We start from the raw sequence: 25,225 nt of genomic DNA on the forward strand, positions 1-25,225 counted from the left end.
GAAAGGGGGTGGCTGTGATCTATCTGACTGAAGAGGCAACATCTTTAACAAACATTACTTGTATCTTGTTTTTACATTCCTTATATTTCTCAATTTACCTTCTTCACTTTCCACCCTCAGTCATCCTTTATCACAAAGGAGAAAAAAGAGGAAAAATACACTTCTGAAAAACAGATACATCAGACCAATTCAATATTATAGGCATTATTTCATACTCATTGGCCCTATTTCTTTGTTAAGAAGGGATAGATACAGATTCACATCTCTTCCTTGGGACCAAGCTTGTTCAATATAATTTTACATCTTTCATTTTTTGATTATTTTTGGTTGTTCTTCATATTTACCTTGTTATTACTATTGTGTATATGTTTTTTTGACAGCTTATTGAGTCAGGCTTGGGTTTTTATTATTTCCTGAACAGGGAAGACTATGACAAAGGTAGGTAATACGCCTGCTCTCAAATGGCAAATTCCCAACCAATTTCATTTCATCATTTATATGTAGGTGGGAAAACACCAAGGGGGGAGGAAGGGGGAATTTGAGGGAATTGAGAGAATTAGAAAAGCAAACAATAATGGGAATTGAGTAAACTATTCTGACTCCATCTTGTGACTCAATTTTGGAATTAGCTCAGTTCCCCTTCTATTCAATTATGGGTCTAGTTTAACTTCTGTCTTGTGAGAAAACTTTCTTTGATTGTGGGAACTGGGAGAAAACTTTATTGCATTGTTTGAACCTATCCTTTCATGGCTAGGAAGCTGGACCACTACTACCTCCTACATAAGAGACCTTTAACTAAGGACATGTTATGTTGACCAGAAACCCAGGCAGACCCAAAGAAAGATGCTAGGAATTTTCTCACAATTGTATGTTTCAAGCAACCCATGTATCTTACCTGAAGACTGGTCTTGCACTAATCCATCAGTTATTGTTTCCATATTCCTTTGTGGGGGAGTGGAATGAAATATCTTTTTTTCCCTGATTTTTGGGGAATTACATGTGGCTGCTCTACCCCTTTCCAACTGGGGCAGTTCCTAATCTTTCATCCAAATTAGAAATCAGATTGCCTAATATATTGTTTCCTTTATAATTAATTTGTTTAATTTGATTAATTTAAAATAGATGTATAAAAATCTGTTTCCCCCTGTATTTGGGGTCCATCCTTAAGCCCTAAGCTGAGGAAAAGACCTGGTCCCAATTTATTTATTAAGCCATTGAAATGCATAACTTAATAAATCAAAATGCTCAGAAGCTCAAACCTTTGTTTCCTTAGTCATTATATCTTTCATGGGCCACAGGGCAAACATTTATTAACCATTTAGATTAAGATACCTAACCAACAGAAACAAGACCAGGAAGAGAGTCCAATTCAACTGAGTTAACATTTATTTGGTACCAAAAAACTAATGAGTTAGGGGGTATGGCTTATTCACTATGAATAAGTAGTCAAATCAAATGAGTGGCTACCCATATCAGTGGTGTTAAACTCAAATAAAAATGGGTTTTTGTGAGCTGCACCTAACTTAGAAAACCACAAATTAACATTATTTATATTGTATGGTATTTTGATTAATTTTCTTAAACGTTTCCCAATTACACTCTGATCTAGTTTAGCCTCAGGAGATTTATGGGTCACATGTAGCACTGATTTTGACACTTCTAAAATTTTAGATCATAAATCTGTGATTTTTTTACTTAGGGGAAACTACCAGTTTGGCTATGACATTGTCTAGATGTCTGGCCACAGATTAACATGGTCTAAGCAAGTTTTATTTTTCACCCTTTTACATGGAACCTTGATCCTAAAAAAAAAGTTACCAATCCTTTTTTTGGAGTTTAATTTTTTTTTTGTGAACATTGCTCACCCAGCTGTTGTACATGAGAATACTTGGATTTATTTGGAAACAGTAATAACGAATTCTAAAGGCTTGAGAATGATGTATTTTCCTCTGAATGTGGCTAAGAGACTTAACCTTCCCTCTCCCACAGAGCCATTTCTTGGAGCAGAATAGAAAGAATAGAATGGCTAACCTTAACTGGACAAATATGGAGATGTAGTGAGAAGGATGAAGGATGCTTAGCAACTGGAATACTAGATTACAAAATGATAACATAAAATATCATGTCTCCCCTAAGTCTTCTCATCTCCTCTTCATCATTACTTCCTTTGACTTATCCTAATATGGCATGATGCTCATTAGTCCAGTTGCTCTTCTGTTTCTCAGCATCTTCACTAAAATGTGATGCTTAGGACTGAACATAATACTTCTGATGCAGCCTGAGTGGGATGAAGTATATTAGAATAAGTACCAAAATCTTTCAATGTCTCCTGACATTGAATTACCTTTTTTTTTTTAATCTGCTAAATCATAACTATTAACTTGCTAATTTTAGCTCATTTTTAGCCTGACCATATATATTTGTCACAAGGGGGTCATGTTTTTCTTTCTTTTTCCAAAGAGGAAAAAAGTGAAAAGGAGAAAAAGTATATTTTTCTTAAGAATAATGATTTAATTTAAAAGTGAAGATAAAAAGCATACACAGATACAATTCTTACAACACCATGCCATTCTTTTCTACTCATACTTTATTAACTATCCTTGTTTTCATTTCCTATGTTTGTCTTTTAAGAAATCTATTTCTGATGAGTTTGCTCTGCATATCCATTTTTTTCTTTAGGCAACTTTCCCTTCTCTCCTACATTAGAGTGATTTTTCTTTATGACCAAAGAATTTCATACTGAAGGCCTTCCCAGGTCTCTTAAGCTGGCTTTTTCTTTAGAAGTTTTGGGCATTGAGGATTCCTCTTCTAACACTGAAGATACAGGTCATTTTATGCCTGACTTTCTTATCCTCCATCCCAAATTCTAAGATGCAGTGGTCACTTCCTCACTTGGTTTCCATCTTTTCTATCTCATCAGTCACTTCTCCCCTATTGCTTAGAATCACATCCAGAAAAGGATCTCCTTTGTCTACTTCTTGTAATTTAAGCAAAAAAAAAAAAGACAGGAGACAGGAGCCTGGCATCATTGAAAGGAGACAAAATTCCAGAAAGGATCCAATAATAACATCTCTGAATGTTAATGAAGAAAAACTATAAAGCATGTCATGGTGCTGTATCACTACTGTTCATTCAGAATTGAGATATGATCAATGGAGTTACTTGGGGAAGACTTTTTTTTTTAAACCCTTACCTTCCATCTTGGAGTCAATACTGTGTATTGGCTCCAAGGCAGAAGAGTGGTAAGGGCTAGGCAATGGGGGTCAAGTGACTTGCCCAGGGTCACACAGCTGGGAAGTGTCTGAGGCCAGATTTGAACCTAGGACCTCCCGTCTCTAGGCCTGGCTCTCAATCCACTGAGCTACCCAGCTGCCCCCTGGGGAAGACTATTCTTAGGACAACCTGTTATTCAATTTCATAATTTCACTGACCTGCTTAGCACTTCCATACTGTTGCTAGATTCTCTGTTCTGAGTCTCTTTTCTCCTCCAATGTGTCCTATATGCAACACTCCAAATCAGGCTTTTGCCCAATTTTTTTTTTCATCTTCTTATTGACTCTCCTAGATCAATTCTCTTTAAAGTGTTAACAATAGGCTGTTTTCTCTTTATAGAATAACGTGTTCTACCACCCTAGACTATACTCACAGTGTCAGCCAAGGAAATAAACCTGCTGTTTCCTATACCTGTTATGATGTCTTTTATTCCCAAGCCACCACCCTTGTTACTATCTCTTCCTTCCTAGCTTCAAAGCTCAAGAAAGAATATATAATTTTTTTAAAACTAGTGGGTCCTTTCTGAAATCTTTATTCTTCCCACTAGAAGATGTATCTCTGAACTACCTGAGATTATGTTTTTGTGTCTGTCTTTCTCCATGGTTTTGATGAATTTTTGTTTGTTCAGTTTCTTCAATTAGATTTCAAATTCTATGAGAGCTTCTTTTGCTCTGATGAACAGTACCAAGGACAGTGGTCTGTACTTGGTGCTTAATGTATATGAATTTCCTATTACAGGAGATTCAGGTCAGTGATGAGCACAGTAGAGATTTCTCCATGTTCCACTTCTATTTCTGCATTCCAATTCTTAGCTTGCCTTTTCCAGTAAATATCCTTCCTCTTTGATGAGTTGTTTTTATGAAAGTGATGATAGCTTGGGCTAAGCCACCCACACTACTTTTGGTTCCTTGTGAACCATCAAATACATTTCTGACCAGACAGGCAGGTTTGTCTGTTTCTGATGCAGTCTCTAGTGTTGTGTGTATGTGTGTGTGTGTGTTTTAGTAAATCTTGAAGTCTAACAATGATAACTTAAAACTTTGGTTTTATCAGCTTTAACTCATTGCATTATAGGTTCTAAGTATAATAAGCTATGCTTACTTTAATATTATATATTTTATTATATTAAAAATACTATTTCATAATTACAAGCTATTTTTCTCCTATATTTGCATATAAGTGGTTACTTTTCCCATCCCATTGCTTTACCTTACGTATTTTCACAAGCACAACACTATTTCTCATTAGTTAGTCAGTCAATTAGCCTTTTTTGAGCACTTACTATATGATAGGCACCATGCTAAATGTTAGGGATTCAAAGAAATGCAAGTGTTCTCAAGGAGCTCACAGTCTAACAGGGAACACAACACACAAATAATTGTTCACGAATCAAGATGTTCACAGTGCAAACTGGGGATAGTCTCAGAGGAAAGCCACTGGGATTAAGGAGGACTGAGAAAGGTTTCTTGTACGATTAGGTGAAACTTGAAGGAAGCCAGAGTGGAAATGAGTTAAAAAGATCCCTTTAAATCTACATCCCAACTTAAAAGTTACTGGCATTCCAATATAAACATTCAATGCAAATTAAAGCATAAAATAAGGCAAGTCATCAAAAAAAAAAAGATAAGTGTTGAATCTATTATACAGTTCAATCCAGCACCTACTTACCAGATGATGGAGGCGTAGATTTTCTGGAACTAGGTACTATGTCACCCAAACTGGATGATGAATTTCCTCCTGATTTACTAGAGTAAAGCAAAAATGAATATTACTATTAAAGCTGCCACTTATCATGGAAGTGACATATTTTGATTGCTCATTAATGATGGTGTTTTAAATTAGATAGGCCTACAAATAGGCAAATGGTGATTGATCAGTGGATTTTTTTTTTAACAGCTATTGAACAACATGAGGTATAGAGCAGGAGAACTTGTCTTTGGGAAATTGTGTTGTGTGCTTTTAATGACCCAAGCTTCTTCCTGAAACAAAGACCCATCTTTTTGACAGCCAAGTTCTCCCAATGATATGCTATGGCTATGAGTCATGGAAGCTGCAGATGTTGAAGAATGTCAGTGGAGGATTACCCAATGGGAAACAGAGTGTCATGGAAGGCATGAGTATGCTGACACATACTACTAATGAAAAATTGTTCATGGAAGGTATCATAAAGGTTATAAGGATGTTGGCTGGTCAGGAGGAGTGAGCAGTATTCAATGGAAATTTCGTGTTCCATTGGCAACCATGAATTATACGATGGACAAAGACAAGATTTCTATCATGTTAGGTGCAACCCTGTAGAGGACATGGAAAAATGTAGATAAAGCTTCTGCCTTGACAGGGTAGTCACAGATGGGCTGCAAAATACACCCGTGGATGTAGACTCCACATCAACCATATCTGTAATCTGGCTACAGGATGGTCTCTCTTTTCATGTTGAAGTTTGATTTTTTTTTAAGTGCTGAGAGAATGGAAGGGCACTAATTGGCTAACTTCAGGTTCATTTCAAAAGTCAGTTTTAGACATAGCTGGACAGTGAACATGGGATTTGTCTTCAGGAGCCATCAAAGGCCAAGAACATAACTAGAAGGTTAAAGCATGAAATTAGTCCTTCTCTCTTGTTTGGTTTCCATCCCTGTATTTTATCAACCTTAGCTTTTATTATGTAGACAATGTTGAATGCCTAAGAAAAGTTTGAAAGATGAATTTATGAATGCAAAACCTTTCTTTTTCTTAAAATATCTTATGAAGAAACACATAACAAGGTTCTTTCACTATTTATCTATGAGGCAATGGCTAGGATCCAATCCAGTATGGAAAGTTCTGGATTTTAGTGAGAGGACCTAGATTCAAATTCTAGCTGTTACTTACTAGCTTTTTGACTCCTGACAAGTCAGATAACTGCCTTAGGCTTTACATTCCTCATCTGTAAAATGAAGTGCTTATCTTAGATATCCTCTAAGGTCCTTCCAGCACTAATAGTATGAGCCTAAGTTGACAGCTTGGTGAAATGTAAAGTACATACATAGGATATGAAAGTCAGAGAGCCTCCAGGAAAACCAAGGCATTGCTACTGACTACTTTTGTGACCTAGGACAAGTTATTAACTTCTCTATGTCCCAGTTCTTTCATCTGCAAGATGATGCACATTGGATGAGATCATCGCTAAGGTTATTTTCTAGTTATAAATTCTGTATTTAGACAAGTTTACATAAAGGAAATATTCAATTGATAGGATTCTGATTAGAAGCAATTTGATGACTGTGTAATCCATAGTGATTATATTTAAAGTATAACAGAATACTCATGACCTGGGGAAATATTAGGGGGAAAATGAGTAAAAAGAATAACTAGATACATCATCTTTAGAAAAAAAAATCCCAAACTTCTAGCAGATCATTTCTTGGATAATGGACAAAATGGTAAAAGGAAGATTTAATCCCCAAATCTTAATTAGGTACAAGAGACTTGGATAAAAGGAGTTCCGTGGTCTTACACTTAGTACCACAGTTCTAAGCATTAGTAAAAGAAGCCAGACCCCAGGTAAAAGCTATGATCCTAAGTCCATTTATCAAAAGGCAATGTTTGCTTATTCCTAAATATACAGATGAAAAGGCCATCTGCAGTGAAGAGGTCTTAGTGGGCTAAGTTGTTGTACAATGGCATTTTATTGCTTTTTAAAAATGGGTTTCTTTATTAAGGGATCAAACAGAGGCCCTAAATCTCTTGAAGGCTCTTAAGGGAAACTTAAAGGCATTTAACAGGAGTTTGAGTACCATAAAAATGTAGCAAGTTATTAAAAAATTATATTTGTGGCAGCAATTTTTGGAAGTGATTCAAGGACACATCATTAATAGGACCAATGGACAGAAAACCCCAAATGCTTGCCCTGCCCTCTTTCACTTCCCCCGCCCCCCACTCTTTTTCCCTCTCTCTCATACACTCACAGTATATACTCTAGTTTCAAATCTAGAAAGTGCATTTATTTCACATTCTTCTTGATTTCAAATATCAAAACATTAGAAAAAATGGAAAGCTATGATAAATGTTTGAACAATATTAGAACAACACTACTAGGGAGTTGGTTAGGGAAGAATGACCAGGCAATCATTTAGGGAACCAATTAGAGAATTATGACTAGAAGAATATTACTTGCATCAGAGAGAACCATTTTAACTTACTTTAAGTCTGGCTTTCCACTAAATATTTCACATCTGGAGCTAAAAATGGACTTTCTGAGGTGAAAAATGAAAGAATAATATTCTTTGCATTTCATCTTTTAGTTGCATGTTTCTTTTCTCTCTTTCTCTTTATTTAGGGTACAGTTGCAGTTTTCTTGTTACTTTTATTGGATGTCCCCAAAACTGATGTCTTCTGATTACTTTAGAGTCAGAGGATATTTCTAAAAAACTTCAACTCTGAATTTATGGCCTGAGTGGATGCATTTTTTTGGTGTTGAAAATGACTTTTCCCCAAGATGGTTTCCTAAATGAGTAGATGTGTTATTAGACAGAACTTTTGTTAACAATAAAAACATGAAGTCTTATCACCACAGTGGATGATCTTTTGACTTCATCATTTTCTCCAGTAACTCATCTTCCTGTAAAATTTTACCAGTTCTGAAACTCAGACCTCCTAAGTATCCCCCAGTGTGGCACCTTTCTTTCCTTCTGAGTAGAGAGGGTTGAAAGTGAACATTGGAGAGCTCCTCTTCAAAGACTTCATTTAAGGGAAGGGTCCAGTGCAGCAGCAGCACCACCACCACCACCACCACCATCACCATCACCATCACCATCATCATCATCATCATCATCACCATCACCATTTTATCATCAGCAATGATGGTCATGGAAGGCATGAGTATGCTGACATGGTCATAATGGTCCTCATCATGACCTCATTCTGGGTACCCTTCCCTTTCAGCTGCTTCTCATATGTTGTCTCCCCTCATTAGACTGTGATTTGTATGAAAATAAGGGTCATGCTTTGCTTTTCTGTGTATCCTTAGAACTCATTCCAGTGCCTTGCAGATAGGAAGACACTTTAGAAATGCTTCTTAACTACTGACAATTTCCTATAGCATTCAAAGCATAACAAATACTTGGAAAGAATGAGGTCAGTGTTCCCAAATCAACAGTTCATTTTCACACACAAATGACAATAAGTCACTTTTCCATTTGTACCTGGAGTAGAATTTTCCTTGCTTGGCTCTCTGCTCGTGCTGTAGCCTCATGTTTTCTAGTTTGACTGGACTTGGGATGAATCCTATTTCACAGCCTTCTTTTACCAACCGTCCTATCCACCAGTCATTGTTAAATTTCTGAAGATAAAAAAAATGCATTATGAAGTTACTGTGTAAAAATGTGAAGATTTCTTTATTATGTTTACTTTTTGTATCCAGGCTTTTCAGACGTTGTAGAAAGTTACTACTATGTATCTTTTAAAAAGTTTAAACATAAAAAATAGAGTACTCCCTTAGCATCATATGTTCAGAATTCAGAATTTCAAATACTCCCTCTTCTAGTCATCCTATCAAGGGGTTAACTCTTGACAGCTTCTTTGTTCTTCTCCAGGCCCTGGTCTACTTCTACTACTGATGATGCCTGTATATTCCTTGAACAAGGCACAATTTCTTTAATACAATGAAAAAGGAACAACATGCTTGATTGGATATGATCTATCTAAATAATACTTTGTGATTGCAATGTGTGACTATTCTGGATAGGGCACTGGCCCTGAAATTAGGGAAACATGGTTCCAATCTTGCCTCAGACACTAGTGTGTGGCCATAAGTATGTCACATAACCTTTTTTTAAAAGCCCTTATCTTCTGTCTTTGAATTAAAACTAAATATCAATTCCAAGGCAAAAGAGCAATAGGCAATTTGAGTTAAGTGACTAGCTCAGGGTCACATAGCTGGAAAGTATCTGAGGCCAGATTTAAATCTAGGATCTCCCATTTTCAGGCCTGGCTCTCTATCCACTGAGATGCCAAATGTAACCTCTTTTGTCTCAGTTTCTTCATCTGTAAAATAAGAGTTGGAGCTGATGATCTCCAAAGTCCCATTATGATGCTTTTATTATAATTCTATGTGTCCATAAATTTTGGTAGGAATGGATCTTAGACTTATCTAGACTAACACCCTCATTTTGGAAAAGAGAAGCCTAAAGTTTGACTTTGCTGAGGTTATTCAGCAAGTAAGCAAGTAAGACTTTCATAGAGGTAAGGACTCAAAGTCAGGCCATTTATCACCCACTCATGTGCTTTCCACCACACCATAGTATTTTCTGAGTTATAACATAAAAGGTTTTTTTTCTGGCATAAGCAGAATTAGAATAAAAGGTTCTATATGAAGTATAAACATCATGAGGTCAAAGTCCACATCTCAATTATTTTTGTACTTTTCTCATTAACTTGTGCAATGTGTTTTAGTTAGGAGGCAAATTAATGAATAGTGTTTTTTGTTGTGGACCCTTTCTCTTTTGGGCAAAAATATTTTGTAATGCTTTAGTTAGATTTTTTGTTGTATTCAAACTCTTTGTGACCCCCCGGTTTTTCTTGGCAAAGATGATGGATTGGTTTTCTGTTTTCTACTCCAGCTCATTTTACAGACACAGAAACTGAGGCAACCAGGATTAGGTGACATGCCCAGGGTCACACTACTATTAAGTATCAGAGGTTGGATTTGAATTCATGAAGTTAAGTCTTCTTGATTTTCAGACCTTTCGCTCTATCCACTGAACCATTTAGTTTCTCATTGGCTAAACAGGGGGTGACTGAATTTTTTCAGACCAAAATTCCAGGCACATGTTCTGACAAAGCATTGGGAGAAAGGTTATTGTTGAGGAGCATATATGGTTTGTGGTGGGGAATAAGGCAGAATATTGAAAATAATTACTGTTCAGGAAAATGTAAGCTATACAGGGATGCTATGGACAGAGTAACAGATTGAGAATCAATGTGCGTGTTCTAGTTTCAGCTCTGCTTCTCACTACTTATATGTTCCTATGAAAGACTGAGAACCTTGATTTTCCCATTTGTAAATGAGAGCTGAGGTTCTTTGTTGGAGATTTATAGACCCTCAATAGGTCTGTGGATAGGTTTCAAGGGATTTATGAACTTGAATGGGAATTATATCTTTATTTTTATTATCCTTCTTTGAAATTTAACATTTCTTTTAATTGTTTAGTGATACAATTCTGAGAAGGGTCCATAGGCTTCCTTTGACTACCAACAGGGTCCATGACAAAAAAGATCGAGTCCTTAAATTAGAACATTTCTAAGCTCCATTTTACTCGAACATGCATCATTCTATATACACTGAAAGACAAGTTTTTGCTATTTACACTGTCTCCTAAAATATCATGTGTGGTTATTGTACTTTTTGCTTATATTTTCCTAAGTACTCCGAAAAATTCTCTAGTGTTCCTTAAAATCTCAAAGAAGTTGGAAGGATAGTTTTCTTGATCTCTAAATAACAGTATCCGTTTTGTTCCTCCCCTTTGTCTTTCCATGGTGGAAAAATAGATCCTTCTCTCTTGGCTTTAATCATTTGGGGGAGCTTCTCTGTGATTAAATCCTTTAAACTCCCTCTTTTAAAATCAGATTCAACACATATCATCATCACCCTCTTCCTTGAGCATTCTTGGTCTTTCCTTCCTAACCTATAATTCACATCCCTTTCTAAAAGTTAATGAAATGATGGGTCCTAAACTCCCTACAGTCTTTTCATTAGAAGCCTTCACACTTTTTGTCTGATTCTGTTTTTTGGTCTCTAGATTATATCCATGTATATTAAGCATATTGCATATCTATGAGATAAAAGTTCCACTAAAGAAAATGATCAAATGGTGTTTCCTTTGGCTACAGAAAGTGCTTGGGAAACAAAATAGCCACCCAATCATGGGACTCAGAATAATGTCCTTTTTAGGTCAGGATAGGAGCTGGACCTATGATTTTTAGTGTTATAAAAAGCTACTAAGAGAGGAATCCTTTTATTAAACTTCTCCTCAACCTATGGTCTTGGAGAGTTGCTTGGAGTGGCTAAGTGCCTTGCCCAGAGACACATAGCTTTTCTGTGTCAATGGGATTTGATCCAGGTCTTCCTGGCTTTGAGGATAAGGCTCTATCTTGCTTCCATTCTAGGTAATAAATATTTAATACATATTAATAACTATCAAGTGAAAGTTTAGTAAGGAGTAACTTTCCCTACATTATATATTTTAAAACTTAATTCATTTAATATGCAAACTTTCAGCAGGGGTTTAAAGGGGATCAGCCCCAATATCCTACCCCTTATTAATTCCCACTACCTCTGGTTAGGAATTCACATCATTCTGCATTGGAATGTAAAGATCTTTCTATTAGTGATGTTGACTTAATGGGAGCCAAACCCCAAAGAGGCGGTATCAGTGACTGGATGATGATAAGGACCACTTCAGCAAGGCAAATATGATAATTAAAGCACTATTTGAATGATTACAAATATAGACTAGGTATGTCAAAGATCTCAAAATTTCTGAGTTAAACTTTTTTTTTAATATCCACAAAACCAAAACAGGCTCCATATAAATATAAGAATGATCCCCTAACCTAAATGGTATGGTCACAGACACATTTTGTTTATCTAGTCTGGAATAAACTTTATATAAATGAATATTAAGAACTGATTTGAAACCAAAGTGTTTCTCTTACTTCCTTAACATGCAGAAAATCTTTTGCTTCGAACGAGATGGCCATGCCTGGTACTGGGACGTCATCCTCATGGGCTGCGCTGTAGCTGACATTGGTCCGCACTGCAAATGCAACAGGTTTTGTCTGTAGAAAAAGGAAGAAAAAAAAAGAGGCACAGTAATGAATACTTAGGGGGAAAAAGTTATCATGTTTAGCTCAGGTTCCAAAGAATCTAACATTTCTCAGTACATGCTCTTACAAATATTTTATTTGGGAGGGTGAGATTTCTGTTAATATTAAATTTTTCTGTTATTCCAATTCTTGTCTCATCTCAAAAGTACAACTGGTAATATAGATGTTGAAATACTCCTGAAATAATATTTTGCAGCCTGACCTAACCATGCCCAAATATAAAAGGATCATAGACTGGGTATCAGGAGCCTTGATGTTCATTACATTGCACAGTGCTAAAAGCATCTCCTTTATGATTCTTTCCTGATTGCTATCAATTAAATGAAAGTCAAAGGAGTTCAACTATTATTTTTTAAATAAAAATTGATGACAAAGAGAACTCACTCGAATTCTGTGGATTCTCTCCTATAGTTTCAGAATGTTATGAATGCAACCATCTTTTTGCTATATTATGGCATCCCTATCTAAGAATACCCAGCCTCATTCAATTGCTGACTTAAATATCAGTGAAACCATCTAGCTCTGATGTTTCAGCATTTACAAATAGAGGCTGATTCTCTGGTCACTGAGGGTGAATAAAGCATCTCTGAGCTTAAACTATGCACCCACAAGTTAGGGGATATAATTAAGGGAACCATTTTCAACAGTGGAAAATGCAAATATCTAAAAGGAATAATCTTTCTTTAACACAGTTAATTGTCATATTAGTGGAATTCAGAGCTGTTTCTCACTCTGGCTCATTAGGCTTCTCACATGAGGTTGCTTGTAGAGGAGAAGGGAAAAGGTGAGGATGGAAGAGAAAAAGTCTATCCTTTAGAATAGAGATGGGGCAGAAGTTCTGACATCACTTTGGTCTATTCATACTACCAGCTAAGGGAAGATGGACAGTGTTCTATGCCACTGAGGTTACAGCTATAGAATGTGCAACAGAAATAGAAAAAGCAGAAAAAAAAAGTCAAACGTTCATAGCATCATTAATCAGGCCCAGCTGACCTCCTAGAGATGGGAGAAAAGTTTGCTACCTCACCTTCTACTAAAATTCTAGTAGTAAGAGAGCTCATTCATCAGTTATGGCCAGTTTGGATAACTAGACTATAGACCCAAAGTTTTTCATGATAGAAAAGTCTTCCATGAATTTCAAGTGACTGCTGTTATCATTGGGAGGAAGACAAAGTTTGATGAAATTGGCAGATTTCCCCCCCCCCCATTTGTAGCAGTTCAAAACTAGGGGTTATTTACCTGGGTCCATTAACTTGTTCTCTTCATATTTTGATAACTGTGCTTGTATCAAGCAAGTATGCTTGATTTCATTTGTAATCCATTTTATTTTATACATTTCAAAGCATTACTATGAAAAAGACTCCATAGGCTTTACTAGACTGCCGAAGGGTCCATGATGCCAAAAAAGAGGTTAAAAACTCCTGTTTTAGTTTGACATTCTGCTTTTCTTTCCAGATGGGTCCATAGAGAATTTTCTATCTTTTAATCAACGAGAAAATTTTCAAACATGTAAACAGTAAGAGAAACATGATGCTGGAGTAATGGGAGAGAAGATGAAGAGAAATGCAATTTTAATTCACTAATGGTATTGTAGTAAGTCTAAGATCCTTTTAAAAAAATGAGATGAATAAGTTGACCTAAATGATTTCAGAGTTCCTTTGAATTACAGAATTTACCCTAAAACCTCATTTCTTCCATTAAATTACATAAAATTCCAACAAATAGGACCTTAGATGAGAGGTACAGCTGAATAAGACAGAAATAAAAACACTGGGTGCTTCCTGCACTTAAGCTAACTTGAGATTCAATATTCCCAAATAAATGTTGAAGTTGGATTTAATTTCTCTCCTCAAGCCTCCTTCTGCCTTTTCATAATATTTATATTGTAAGACACACCATAAAGAGGAAGGTATGTTTGTCTGTTACAGTCCATTACACTATAAGCAGCTTGAGGGCAGAGACTCTTCTTTGCTTTTTTATTGGTCCTCAGCACTTAACAGAGTGCCTGGCACATTGTAAGTATTTAAGAAATATTTCTTTTGTGTGTGTAAGTAGCAAATTGGATAGAGAGGGGGCTGGTCTTAGAGTCAGGACCCATCTCTCATTGTGGTGTGGGTAACTTGGGTCAATTCATTTGAACTCTCAATACCCTAGGTTCAAATCAAATGGTGGGATTGGGGCAGCTGGGTAGTAGAATGGATAGAAGACCAGGTCTGGAGTTATGAGGATATAGGTTCAAGTCTAGACTCAGACACTTCCTAGTTGTGTGACTCTGGGCGAGTCACTTAACCACAATTGCCTAGCCAGTCTGATTTTTCTGTCTTAGAATTGATACCAAGACAGAAGGTAAGGGTTTAAAAAAAAACAAATGGATGATCAAATGACATAATATTTAGAAAGTGCGAGTACAGTACCTGGCATAGATGGCAGGGCTTAATAAATGTTTATTCTCTTCCAGGTAACTCTCTTAGGTTATAAATAATACAGAAGCCATCACCCTGCAGTAAAGGGAGATTCCTCAACGAGAACTAGTGAAATCACATGTTATACATTAACAATTCATGTTTATATAGCTAGAGAAAAGGATATGTTATACAAACTTTATGGAGGAAGTCTCACTTTATGTGATGAATCTATTTCATTGGACAATGATCTGGTTTACAGATTTATGCAAGCACCTTCTCTGGTCTTCCATAATCCCATGGAACTTCAGTCATAATCGCTCCCTGTAAGAATGGCCCCTCTGTCAAGGTGTGGTGGTAGTGGTGGGGAGAAATGATTTTATGAACTGTAAGAAGGAAGAACATGTAATCTTCCCACACTATGCATTAACTGGAATGATGAAGTCTCCTCATGCTGTTTCAGCACTACTCTGTGGGTAGCTAACCTCCAACTTTGGTGAGAGTGAAGGGGAAAATCTCAAAATTCCCCAATTCCTCGTGGCCTTCTGACCCTCGTGTAATTCTGGAACACCAGAGACAGACTTCACCCTTAAAATTAGCTCCTTTTAGAACACCACCATTTGACATTGCAAAATTTTATTTATTGGAAAGATTAATCTGTTTCTTCACTCATTCAGTCAACACCTTCTGACTTGGGTTCAGAGTGAGGGTGAGGTAGCAGAAAGAGAGATGGTTTTGATGTCAGTGACTTACTTAAATCAGCTTCAGTTTGGGCTCTGCTACTTATTACCTGTGTGACTCTGGGTAAATCACCTCACTTCTCTGGGCCTCTGTTTTCTTATTTGTGAAATGGGGTGGTTGGATTAATTGGTCTCAAAGGTCTATAAATAAATCTATGACCCAAGCTCAGCACTTGCCATTACCACCAGAGTTGTTTTGGTCTCAAATATGGAAGCTTTATTAGATTTGCTCAGTTTAAAGACCTCAGCACTGAATTATCCTGGCAGCTGATTCCATTTCTTTTTAAGTGACTCCAAACCATCTGGCTTTAAAAAGCTCTGATCTTGTGTACCTCAAAAAAGAAAAAAAAATCACCCGGTCGTATCCTCTTTCTATGTGCACTAAATTATGTTCAAGGATGGGGCTGTCTGGGATAGATTTATCTTTTTAATTTTTTGATGGTTGTCAAGAGATCAAAGAGCTAGGAAGGGACAAGAATGGAGGGAGAAAATGAAGGGTAAGGATGGGGTCAGAATAGGTGCCTGAAAATGAGGCAGTATTGAAACTATTTTTTTCCTTATGAAATTTTCCTTTTCTTTATTTCCTCCTCTCCCTTGGCATTCACATTTCTAATTATATATATTTATTCTATTCCCTTTTTAAGGAGTAACCCCTGTGGCAGACTTCTGTGGCTAAAATACTGCTTTGCCTAAAGAAAGACACTTATGTGTTATTCATTAAGTGGTGAGTACCATAGGACACCAAGAGGGCACAGTGAAAAGCAGGTGTAATGAGGAAGGTTAAGTTCCCCTGTGACAATTGTGGGCTGCTCTGTAGGATGGTTTTCATAGGAAAAGAAATATGCATGAGATTGATCAAACGATGGCTCAGTTCCTAAGAGAATACTCCTTGTCTAGGAAATATATTCAAAGACTGAGCATGCCGTGTTCTGTGTTCATTTTCTCACAACTCGTCAGGAATTATTTATTCCGGGGTGCAAAGAGAGCAAGTAAAGAAATAATCTTTTACATTCTTCCTGTTCAAAATGGAATATAAAGAGATTAAGCCTTTATATTTAGCTGGCTGGTGGAAGTTTTAAGTAAACAGAAAGCAGCTAGCAGTCTCCTACTAAAACAATGAGCAACTTCCTTTGAGTCCATTAATCAACAAAAATTGATTAAGAGTTGATTATAGGAGATGGAAGCTGGGTGGCCCAATGGTCTGAGAGCTAGGCCTAGAGATGGGAGACCCTGGGTTCAAATTTGGCCTAGAGTACTTCCTAACTGTGTGACCCTGGACAAGTCATTTGACCCCCATTGCCTAGTCCTTATCACTCTTCTTCTGCATTAGAATTAATCCACAGTATTGATTCTAAGAAAGAAGGTAAGAGTCTAAAAAAGAAAAAAAAAAGAGTTGATTATGTGTCAGGTACTATGCTAGATGCTAGGGATCCAAAGACAAATAATGAAATCGTCTTTGCCCTCAAGGAGCTCTTAGTCAAATGGAAAATCCAAGAATAATTCTATTATATCATATTGCCTCTCACATTTACTAGAGTTTTGAAATATATTTTGTTAACATATAGTAGGAACTTGCCTATCTGACATTTTATTTAACTGATATTTCTAGTTTTTTGCTTTAAAAATAAATAATTAGGGGTAAGTAGGTTGCTTAATGCATAGAAAGCCAGTACTAGAGATAGGAGGTCCTGGGTTCAAATCTGCACAGATATTTCCTCACTGTATGGCCCTGCACAAGTTACGTAAATCCTATTCCCTAGCCCTTACCACCCTTCTACCTTAAAACCAATATTCAGGATTGATTCTAAGATGGAAGGGAAGGGTTTTAAACACACATACATACATACATATATATACATATATGTGTGTGTATGTGTAATTTTTTTTATCCATTGTGAATAGTAAGAGAAATGTCACTATTCATTTAAGAGTGTAAATGATACCCCAGTTTTACAGATGAAAAACTAAATTACTAATGAGATTGAAAAATTGAGCCAAAGCCATATGTTAACATCTGAATTTTATTTTTCATCTAATTTAATGATTATATTTTTATTTTGATGTAGTAGTCTATCATTAGCACATTTTAATAAAGTGAACAAATGAAACCTGCATTATCATGCCAATAACAAACAGCATTATTAAGACATTTCCAGTTGCTCCTTCTCTTATGCCTTCCTGGGCAACACTCTGGCTTAGGAGGCAAGTCACTTCCAGACCCTTCCTCTATTGACATTTATCAGCATCCTTTCCTCCTTTTGAGTTTCTTCGGTTCATATATATCATCCAAATCTGGTGCTGGTGCCATTTATAGGCCAGCTACCCAGCTATCCTCTCCCCTTTCTCCAGGAGTTCACCATCTGGCTCATTGTTTTCCTCTTTGCTCTTACACGTTGAGATTTCAACACATAAAGACACCTTGTTGCCCAACAATTCTGGCATATCCATTTCCTTCCCAATTTCTATGTCCCAGTCATCATTCCACCTCAGCTACTTAAAGGATAGGCACACTCTTGAGCTCAGCATCACCTACAAATGACTCATTCCGTTGAAAAGAAGTCTGAAGTTTCTTTATACAATAATAATAACCCATCATTCCATTTTCCCCTCTACTTTACTCCTCTAAAGTGAAATAGTCAAATAATACAGTGGATAGAGTGCTGGGCTTGAAGTCAGGAAGACTGGAGTTTAAATCCAGCCTCATATACTTATGAGCTTCAGGAACCTGGGCAAGTGCTTTAACTCTGCCTCAATTTCTTCAAATGGGGATAATACAAGCACTTACCTCATTGGGTTGTTGTTATGATCAAATAATTTAATATTTGTAAAGAAACACAAAGCAGTGATATATATGTCCACTTCCCCTTCCTCTCTAAAGCTATTCTTTGTCGCCACTGCGATCTCTGGTCTTTCCAATCTGCATTTTGTCATACCATTACTCCTAATCTTGCTTCACTTTTGTCCTTTCTCAGTGTTGACCTTATAGGTAAGTAGTTTCAATATGTACTATTCTCTGCTTTCAGTTCCCTTGTCCCACTGTCCTAACATCACTCATGCCTTGCCTCCTTTTATTCTGATGAGCTCCTGAAATTGGCTATACTGATGGGGGTGCTAGAGGAAGTCTCACTACCATGTTGGCGGGATGCACTACAAAGTTATGTTGCCTACTCTCAGCAGAGCTCTTACTGTAGTAAGAATTTGTTTGCTCTCCACTAACTGATTCTCTTTACACACCATTTCTTCTTTCCTTACATTTCCCATACCTCTTCTGAATTGTGGATTTTGCCTTATACTTTCATAGGAAAATGGAGTTTGACATCTATGTTCTTCAACCTCTCTGACAAGTGGTCATCCAAATCCAAACTCCATTTGAAGATCTCATGTGATGGGGAATGCACACGGATCATATGGCTGTAATGAACATTATGCTGTACTGTTATTGTGTAATTCAGCAATCGTTAGAGGTTTTTAAATTTATTTCCTCCTTTGATGTTAGCGTATCAGTTGTCACCCTCATTTAAATCATTTCCAACATCCTCTCATTTCTTCTAATTTATTTCTAGTCTGCTATGGACTCAGATAGCAGATAATTAAGTTTTAAAGGAATTTTCATGATAAAATAAGAGATAATAAGATCCTGAGACAACTCTAGAGAAATTAAATACATGGTTTCAGGTAATGGTCTTTGTGTCACTTATTTGAGGTGTCTCAATCCTCTGGCATCAGGAGGGTTGCCAAATGTGACTTCTATAAAACACTTCTCTATATATAATTTATCCTAAATTCTAATCAGTTTGGATAGTTCAGGCTAAAGATGACTTTGAAATCACTACACCTCAGTAGATGGAATATTCCATGTATTATTTTTTTTAAGTAATAAAGCCTTTGAGTTAATTTGAGCTCAACTGATTTTAATAAGAAAATTTGGTTTCAGTTACATATTATAGCATATACACCCAAAATCAATATTCAGAGAATTTTCAGTAGAAAAACCAAACAATTATATTGAAAACTCAGTCTATGACAAAAACGGATGCAGTTGTTTTGCAAAAATAATACAAAAACAGTCAAATCTGTGATATACACCTTTCATGAGAAAAATATCACATCAAAATTAACTTTCAGGTTTATTACTTTTTTCTTTCTAAAATGTTTCTTTTCTTTGTTTATAATCTTATCCATCACTTCTATTTTCAGAAGAGTGGGAAAAGCTATCTCTCTGTCTCTCTCTCTCTCTGTCTCTCTCTCTCTCTCTCTCTCTCTCTCTCTCTCTCTCTACATATATACCTTATTTAATGATTTTCTCTCAAATGTTTCATTCTATCTAACTCAGTTATCTTAAAATGACAACTGGAAGAAACTTGTCAGTCTTTACTAGTAGATATTTTCCATTGTAGTTTGATTTTTGGTACTGTTACAGTAATAGGATTCAGTAAAAGAAAGAATTAAGCAAATATTTACATATAAAGGCAGTAAAACTTTTTTTTCCTTGTGTATATAGCTGGTTTATATATAGTTGTTTGCATGGCCTCCCCCCATTATGCCTCTTTCAGAGTAGGGACTGGCTTTTATCTTTCTTTGTGTTTACTACCAAATAGTGGCTTAATTAATAAATGTCTCCCGAAGGTTCACTTATGTCTATCTCTTGACTTGCATATAGTTTTTTGACCCTGCGTACTCCATTGTCTGGAACATGCCTGCCCTCTCTCTTCAGTTGGTCTAAATGGAAAGTGTTCAGCATCTCATGGATACTCACTGTAACATTGTTTAATTAGTTTCTTGTTAAATTAAATCAACAAATGATTTTTAACCACCTAACAACATGAAAGATGTTGCTAAGCACTATGGGGACTATGTAGATATATTAGGAGTCACTCTTAATTAATTGATTGCTGATTGTTTTTTATTTTCATATCTAAGATTGAAGCTAATTTATTAATCTTTTTCATACACATTATGTCTATTTTTCAACCTAAATTTCAAAAGAACTCTTTTTGGGGAGCTTTACTTCATCTTTTTTCCCCCCAGTGTCCTTTACTTACTTGAAAGAGGGATGTCACAAAAATAAGCTTTCCAAAGTTTCAAAAATTGTACGATTTATTTTTAATTAGAGGATTTTGTGTGATCATATGGATTACTCAAATCTTACAAAATTTGACCCTCATCCCATTTTTCACTGGACAGAATTTCTGAAAGAGTCCATGAAAAGTGAACAAGATTATTAATGGGATTAGTTTTCTTGGCATTTATTTGTAATTAGAATAATCCTTTGAAAACATTCTACTAAATAACTTCTCATGTAAAAAAGAGATGTTTCACAAGAAAATAGAGGTAATCCATCATTGTATTAGATGCCAAGGTAATTATATAGCATATTCTTACAGAGATCATAGCCTGGAGAAGGACAATTTAATTATTGTTATTATTTTTTAAAGCTAACTCTCTTTAAAAATAACAACACTGGAAAAGAAATTTCTAAAGAAAAAACCACCAGGCAGAAAACAGTGCTATGAAGGCTGATACTTTTACAGCTCCATTTCCTACAATGTTTCTTTGTTGATCTTTTTGTACTTACTGTTAATAATAATAGCTAACATTTATATAGCATCTACTTTGTGCCAGGAATCCTGCTAAGTGATTTGCAAATATTATCTTATTCAGTCCTTGCAACAACGTTGGGAGGTAGGTGCTATTATCATCCCCATTTTATACATGAGGAAGTTGAGGCAAAGAGAAGTTAAGTGACTAGCCCAGGGTCACATGGCTAGGAAGTGTCTGAGGCTGCATTGAACAGGAAACACCTAGCCAGATTTTAGGCTCCAAAGTCTAGTCTCTATTAAAAGAGAATGAGGAGTTTAAAAGACTCTAAATGTCACCAGAGATTCTAACAATGGGGGTTAAGGGTCACACAGCAACGAAGTGTCTGAGGTCATACTTAAACCCAGGACTTCCCCTAGGCCAAGCTCTTAATCTACTGCGTCAGTCACCTCACTGGTCCCAGTAATAGTTTTTACATTAACAAAGTGCTTTACAGATATTACCTCATTGTCTCGCATAACTGAATGAAAATGGAAAAACATAAATAACCTGTTCCTTTACATTTAAACACAACTTTCTATGGCTTGAGGCTCTATTGAGAGATACCCATAATTAGACACTAACTGCTTAATGGTTTATAAAACTTAATCTTTATTAGTTCTTCGGGAAAATGTCTAGAACTTGAAAAAGTCATCTATGCCCAAATATGGTGGCACTTGATTTCTTTCATTGAAATGTAATGATTTTTCTATAGGAGGTCTATAAAAGATATAGCTATTCTTACAGAAGAGTCTATAAGTATAAATAAAATTGGGGCCATATTCTAGCAGTACAGAAGACCACATACTATCATTTTTTTTTTCTGGTATTGCATTCTTGTCATTGAAATAAACATAACTCACTGGGCATCCGTTCTATTGGCTAAAGGCAATGGGACTTAATGAGAATTTTTGAGCAGTGGAATGATACTCATAGAATCCTAGATTTAGTCTCAAAAGGGATCATTAAGGTCATAGAGTTCAGAGGTGTCAAATGCATGGCCCTTGGGCCAAATATAGCCTGAACCAGATTAAAATATAATGGAGAAATACTAACAAAATAAAAATAAAACACAGATGTTGCTAACATATAATTTTCTCAGTTCATATATGGTCATAGGGATTCTTAGGTACATTTTAGTGGCCCTCATTCTTATCTGAGTTTGACATTTCTGATATAATTCATCTCATTTTACAGATGAAAAAACTGAGGCTTAAGGAAATTGATTGATTTGTCCAAAGTCACAGAGGGTAAAAATCCCAGAGCCATAATTTAAACTCAATTCCTTTGACTCTAAATTCTGTCCTCTTTTCCCAGTACCACAGTGGATAACCCCATGGAGGGAGGATCAAGGCAAATTAGAACACAAATTACTCAGAAGGAGCACCTAATCTTTCAGGGTAGTGAGGTTTCTTAAAAAGTGTTTCTTTAAAGTTGTATATACTGGGATGGAGGTAGAATTCAACACTCAATGAGTCTTAGGGCTGAAGCATATGCTGACTGGAAATTCTGGGAAGATTTTCCCAGGCAACTGCTCTGATACTTCATTGAAAACCTTCTCTTTGATGGACTGAACAGAATACCAGTGTAACATTCCATTCCTTTTCTTACTTCTTACTCATGCTATAAAAATGACGGTGTTGGAGAATTATTCTTAGACTATGTGGAATTCTCATTAGAAATTCTGAAAAGCTCAGGGGGCTTTGGATAATCCAAATGAACTGTTGGGAAAATGCCAATTTCTGGGCAGATGAATAACACTAGCTGTCCTTAACTGACCAGGGCTCTAGAACAAATTGACTTTAGTCAACACAGAGCAGAATTGTTTAAGGAAAAGGCTGCAATCCTTACTGTTGTGGTTCTATAGAAAGCCCTTGAACTTCCATTGGATATAGTTCAGGGCAGATTTAGTGAGTTCTCATATAGTTTTGCTTTAAATAGGTAGCATAAGTCATGTGTCTATCCGCCCTCACACAATTACTTCCCGTTGGGGTAATGGAAAGAAAGAATTGAAACTTCTGGGGGAAAACCCAGAGCCTGACTTCATCTGATGCTTACATTTCTTTACCAACCCTCAGAATCTGATTTCTCTTATCAATCTCCTGAAACTCTTCTCTCAGAAAATCATTAAGGATTGTCCAATTGGAATTTTTCCAATTCCAAATTTCCTAATAGGAATTTTCTAGTTCCCAATTTGGTTGCACTGGACCAAATCAAATGGATCCTTTTCCCCTATCTTGTAATGTTGACCACTTCCTTCTACTGGATCACTGATTCTCCAGCTTTATAGTCTTAGGACCCTTTTACACTCTTAAAAATTATTGGGGGCTCCAAAGAGCTTTTGCTAATGTGGATTATATCAACATTTATAATACTAGAAATTAAAATAGAAAACTTCAAACATGTATTTCATTGAAGATAATCATGATAAATCCATGGTATATTAACATAAAACATAAAGGCTCTATATTTTCTCAAATAAAAGAAAATTAGTGACAGGATGGCATCGTCTTACACATTTCTGCAAATCTTTTTAATGTCTGATTTAATGGAAGATACTTTGATTCTCATATATGCTTCTGCTTTCAATATGTGGTAATATTTTCTTTTAGTTGAAGTATATGAAAAAAATGTATACAAATAATATAGTTGGAAAAGCAAGGAACATTTTAATGGGCAACATCTTAATATTAATAGGAAAATAGTTCTGACCTCAAAGATGCACTAAAAAAGAGTCTCATGGAAACTTGTCTGCAAAAGAAACTCTGACAACTGTAGTACTAGATATCCTCTATTCTCTGGGCTTTAGACATGGCGGACTCTTCTGAATTTCCTCCTGCTTCTCTGACTACCACTCCTTTTTTTTTTCTTCATCAGTTTCTCACCTTCAAGTGGGTTGGATAAACACATATAGTTAATAAGGACAATTTAATTCAGGAATTTGTTCCTCAAATTAAGATACCTGCTCTTTTTAGGGTTGTTCTAATAAGATATTTAATTTTTTAGAAAAAGCTCCACAGACATAATATTTTTTATTTTTGAGTGGAAAAATTTCAAATAGCCAAACCTAAGACCTGTGGGGTGGGTAGGGGAGGGATATACATCCTAAATAGCTGAGGAGAATTAAAAATAAAGATGAGCAGAAAAAATAGAAGTTCAAGAAAAAAATTTATTTTATATAGCCTTGAATATGGGATATCAAGGCAGATGAACACAAATTGAGACCAATATGATAAATCTTGAAAAGATTCAGAATAAAAATTAACTGCTAAGAATTTGAACCCAATAGGAAAACTTTAAGTAATTGGGACAACTTAATTTGAAGAAAAAGACATTCCCAGAATAATTAAATTGTATGTACAAAAAGTCCAACATTAGGGATCTCACATTCATATGAGCAATGAAAAAAGGGAGAATTGAAGAAAAAAGCATTATGCTTTAGAAAGGAAACAGGAGGGAGTAGCTAGGTGATCCAGTGGATTGAGAACCAGGCCTAGAGATGGGAGATCCTGGCTTTCAAATCTGGCCTCAGATGCTTCCTAGCTGGCTTTCCTTGGGCATGTTACTTAACCCTCATTGCCTAAACCCTCCTTGGCAAAGAAGCCTTGGCACCCAGGGAGCTGCTCTGTTCCTCCTCTTCCCAGTGCTTGAGGACATTTTTTGCATTCCCCACCTCTCTATCCAACTGCCCAAAGCAAGCACTTTCTCCCTCAACTCTCTCTGGGGGCTAATAGACAACTTGAATTTGATCTATGGGGACTCAAACTGGGAAAAGGTTCACCATCCTTGGCTTAGTCCTTACTGCTCTTCTACCTAGAACCCAATACACAGTATTCATTCTAAGACAGAAGGCAAGGGTTGTTTTTTGTTTTTGTTTTTTAAGAAAGGAAATAGGAAAATGTGTGCAATACAGGAAATCCACTGACTTCACCATTGATGAAAAAATAGAGGCATTATAACAAATGCAAAACAAATATTTCTTTAAAACGAATTGTAAAATGAGAGTAATATTTGAAAAATAGGTTGTTTCATATACTGTCTCAGGTATCTCTGCAGAGAGCTGAAGTTTTGGGATTTCCCTAAGATTTTAATAGTGGGGTGGTTCAGTGGATAAAGAGTATCTGACCTGGAGTCAGGAAGACTGAGTTCAAATTCAGCATTAGGTATTTACTAGCTATGTGACCCTGGGCAAGTCACTTAACCCTGTTTGCCTTCATTTTTTCATTTGTAAAATGAGCTGAGAAGGATATGGCAAATGATTCCAGTATCCTTGCCAAGAAAACCCCAAATGTGGTCATGAAGAGTCAGCCATGACTGAAACAACTGAACAACAAAGACTTAGACCCTGATGTTGAAAAGCCATTGGGTACC

The 25,225-nt window shown here is 36.2% G+C and overlaps 1 protein-coding gene across 11 annotated transcripts in view; it reads right to left on the reverse strand.

Annotated features, from left to right (window-relative positions):
- CACNB2 (calcium voltage-gated channel auxiliary subunit beta 2) overlaps nt 1-25,225 on the reverse strand; it is a 413,180-nt gene that overhangs the window by 29,490 nt on the left and 358,465 nt on the right. For all 11 annotated transcript variants that reach the window (XM_003342091.4, XM_001368128.4, XM_001368089.4 and 8 more), the window contains 3 exons: nt 11,965-12,087; nt 8,454-8,590; nt 4,942-5,018 (listed from right to left, as the gene is read on the reverse strand). In XM_003342091.4, coding sequence (XP_003342139.1) covers nt 4,942-5,018; nt 8,454-8,590; nt 11,965-12,087 — 337 coding nt within the window. The remainder of the gene's footprint in view (nt 1-4,941; nt 5,019-8,453; nt 8,591-11,964; nt 12,088-25,225) is intronic.

Source organism: Monodelphis domestica, chromosome 5 (assembly GCF_027887165.1).
Source record: "Monodelphis domestica isolate mMonDom1 chromosome 5, mMonDom1.pri, whole genome shotgun sequence".
NCBI lineage: Eukaryota > Metazoa > Chordata > Mammalia > Didelphimorphia > Didelphidae > Monodelphis > Monodelphis domestica.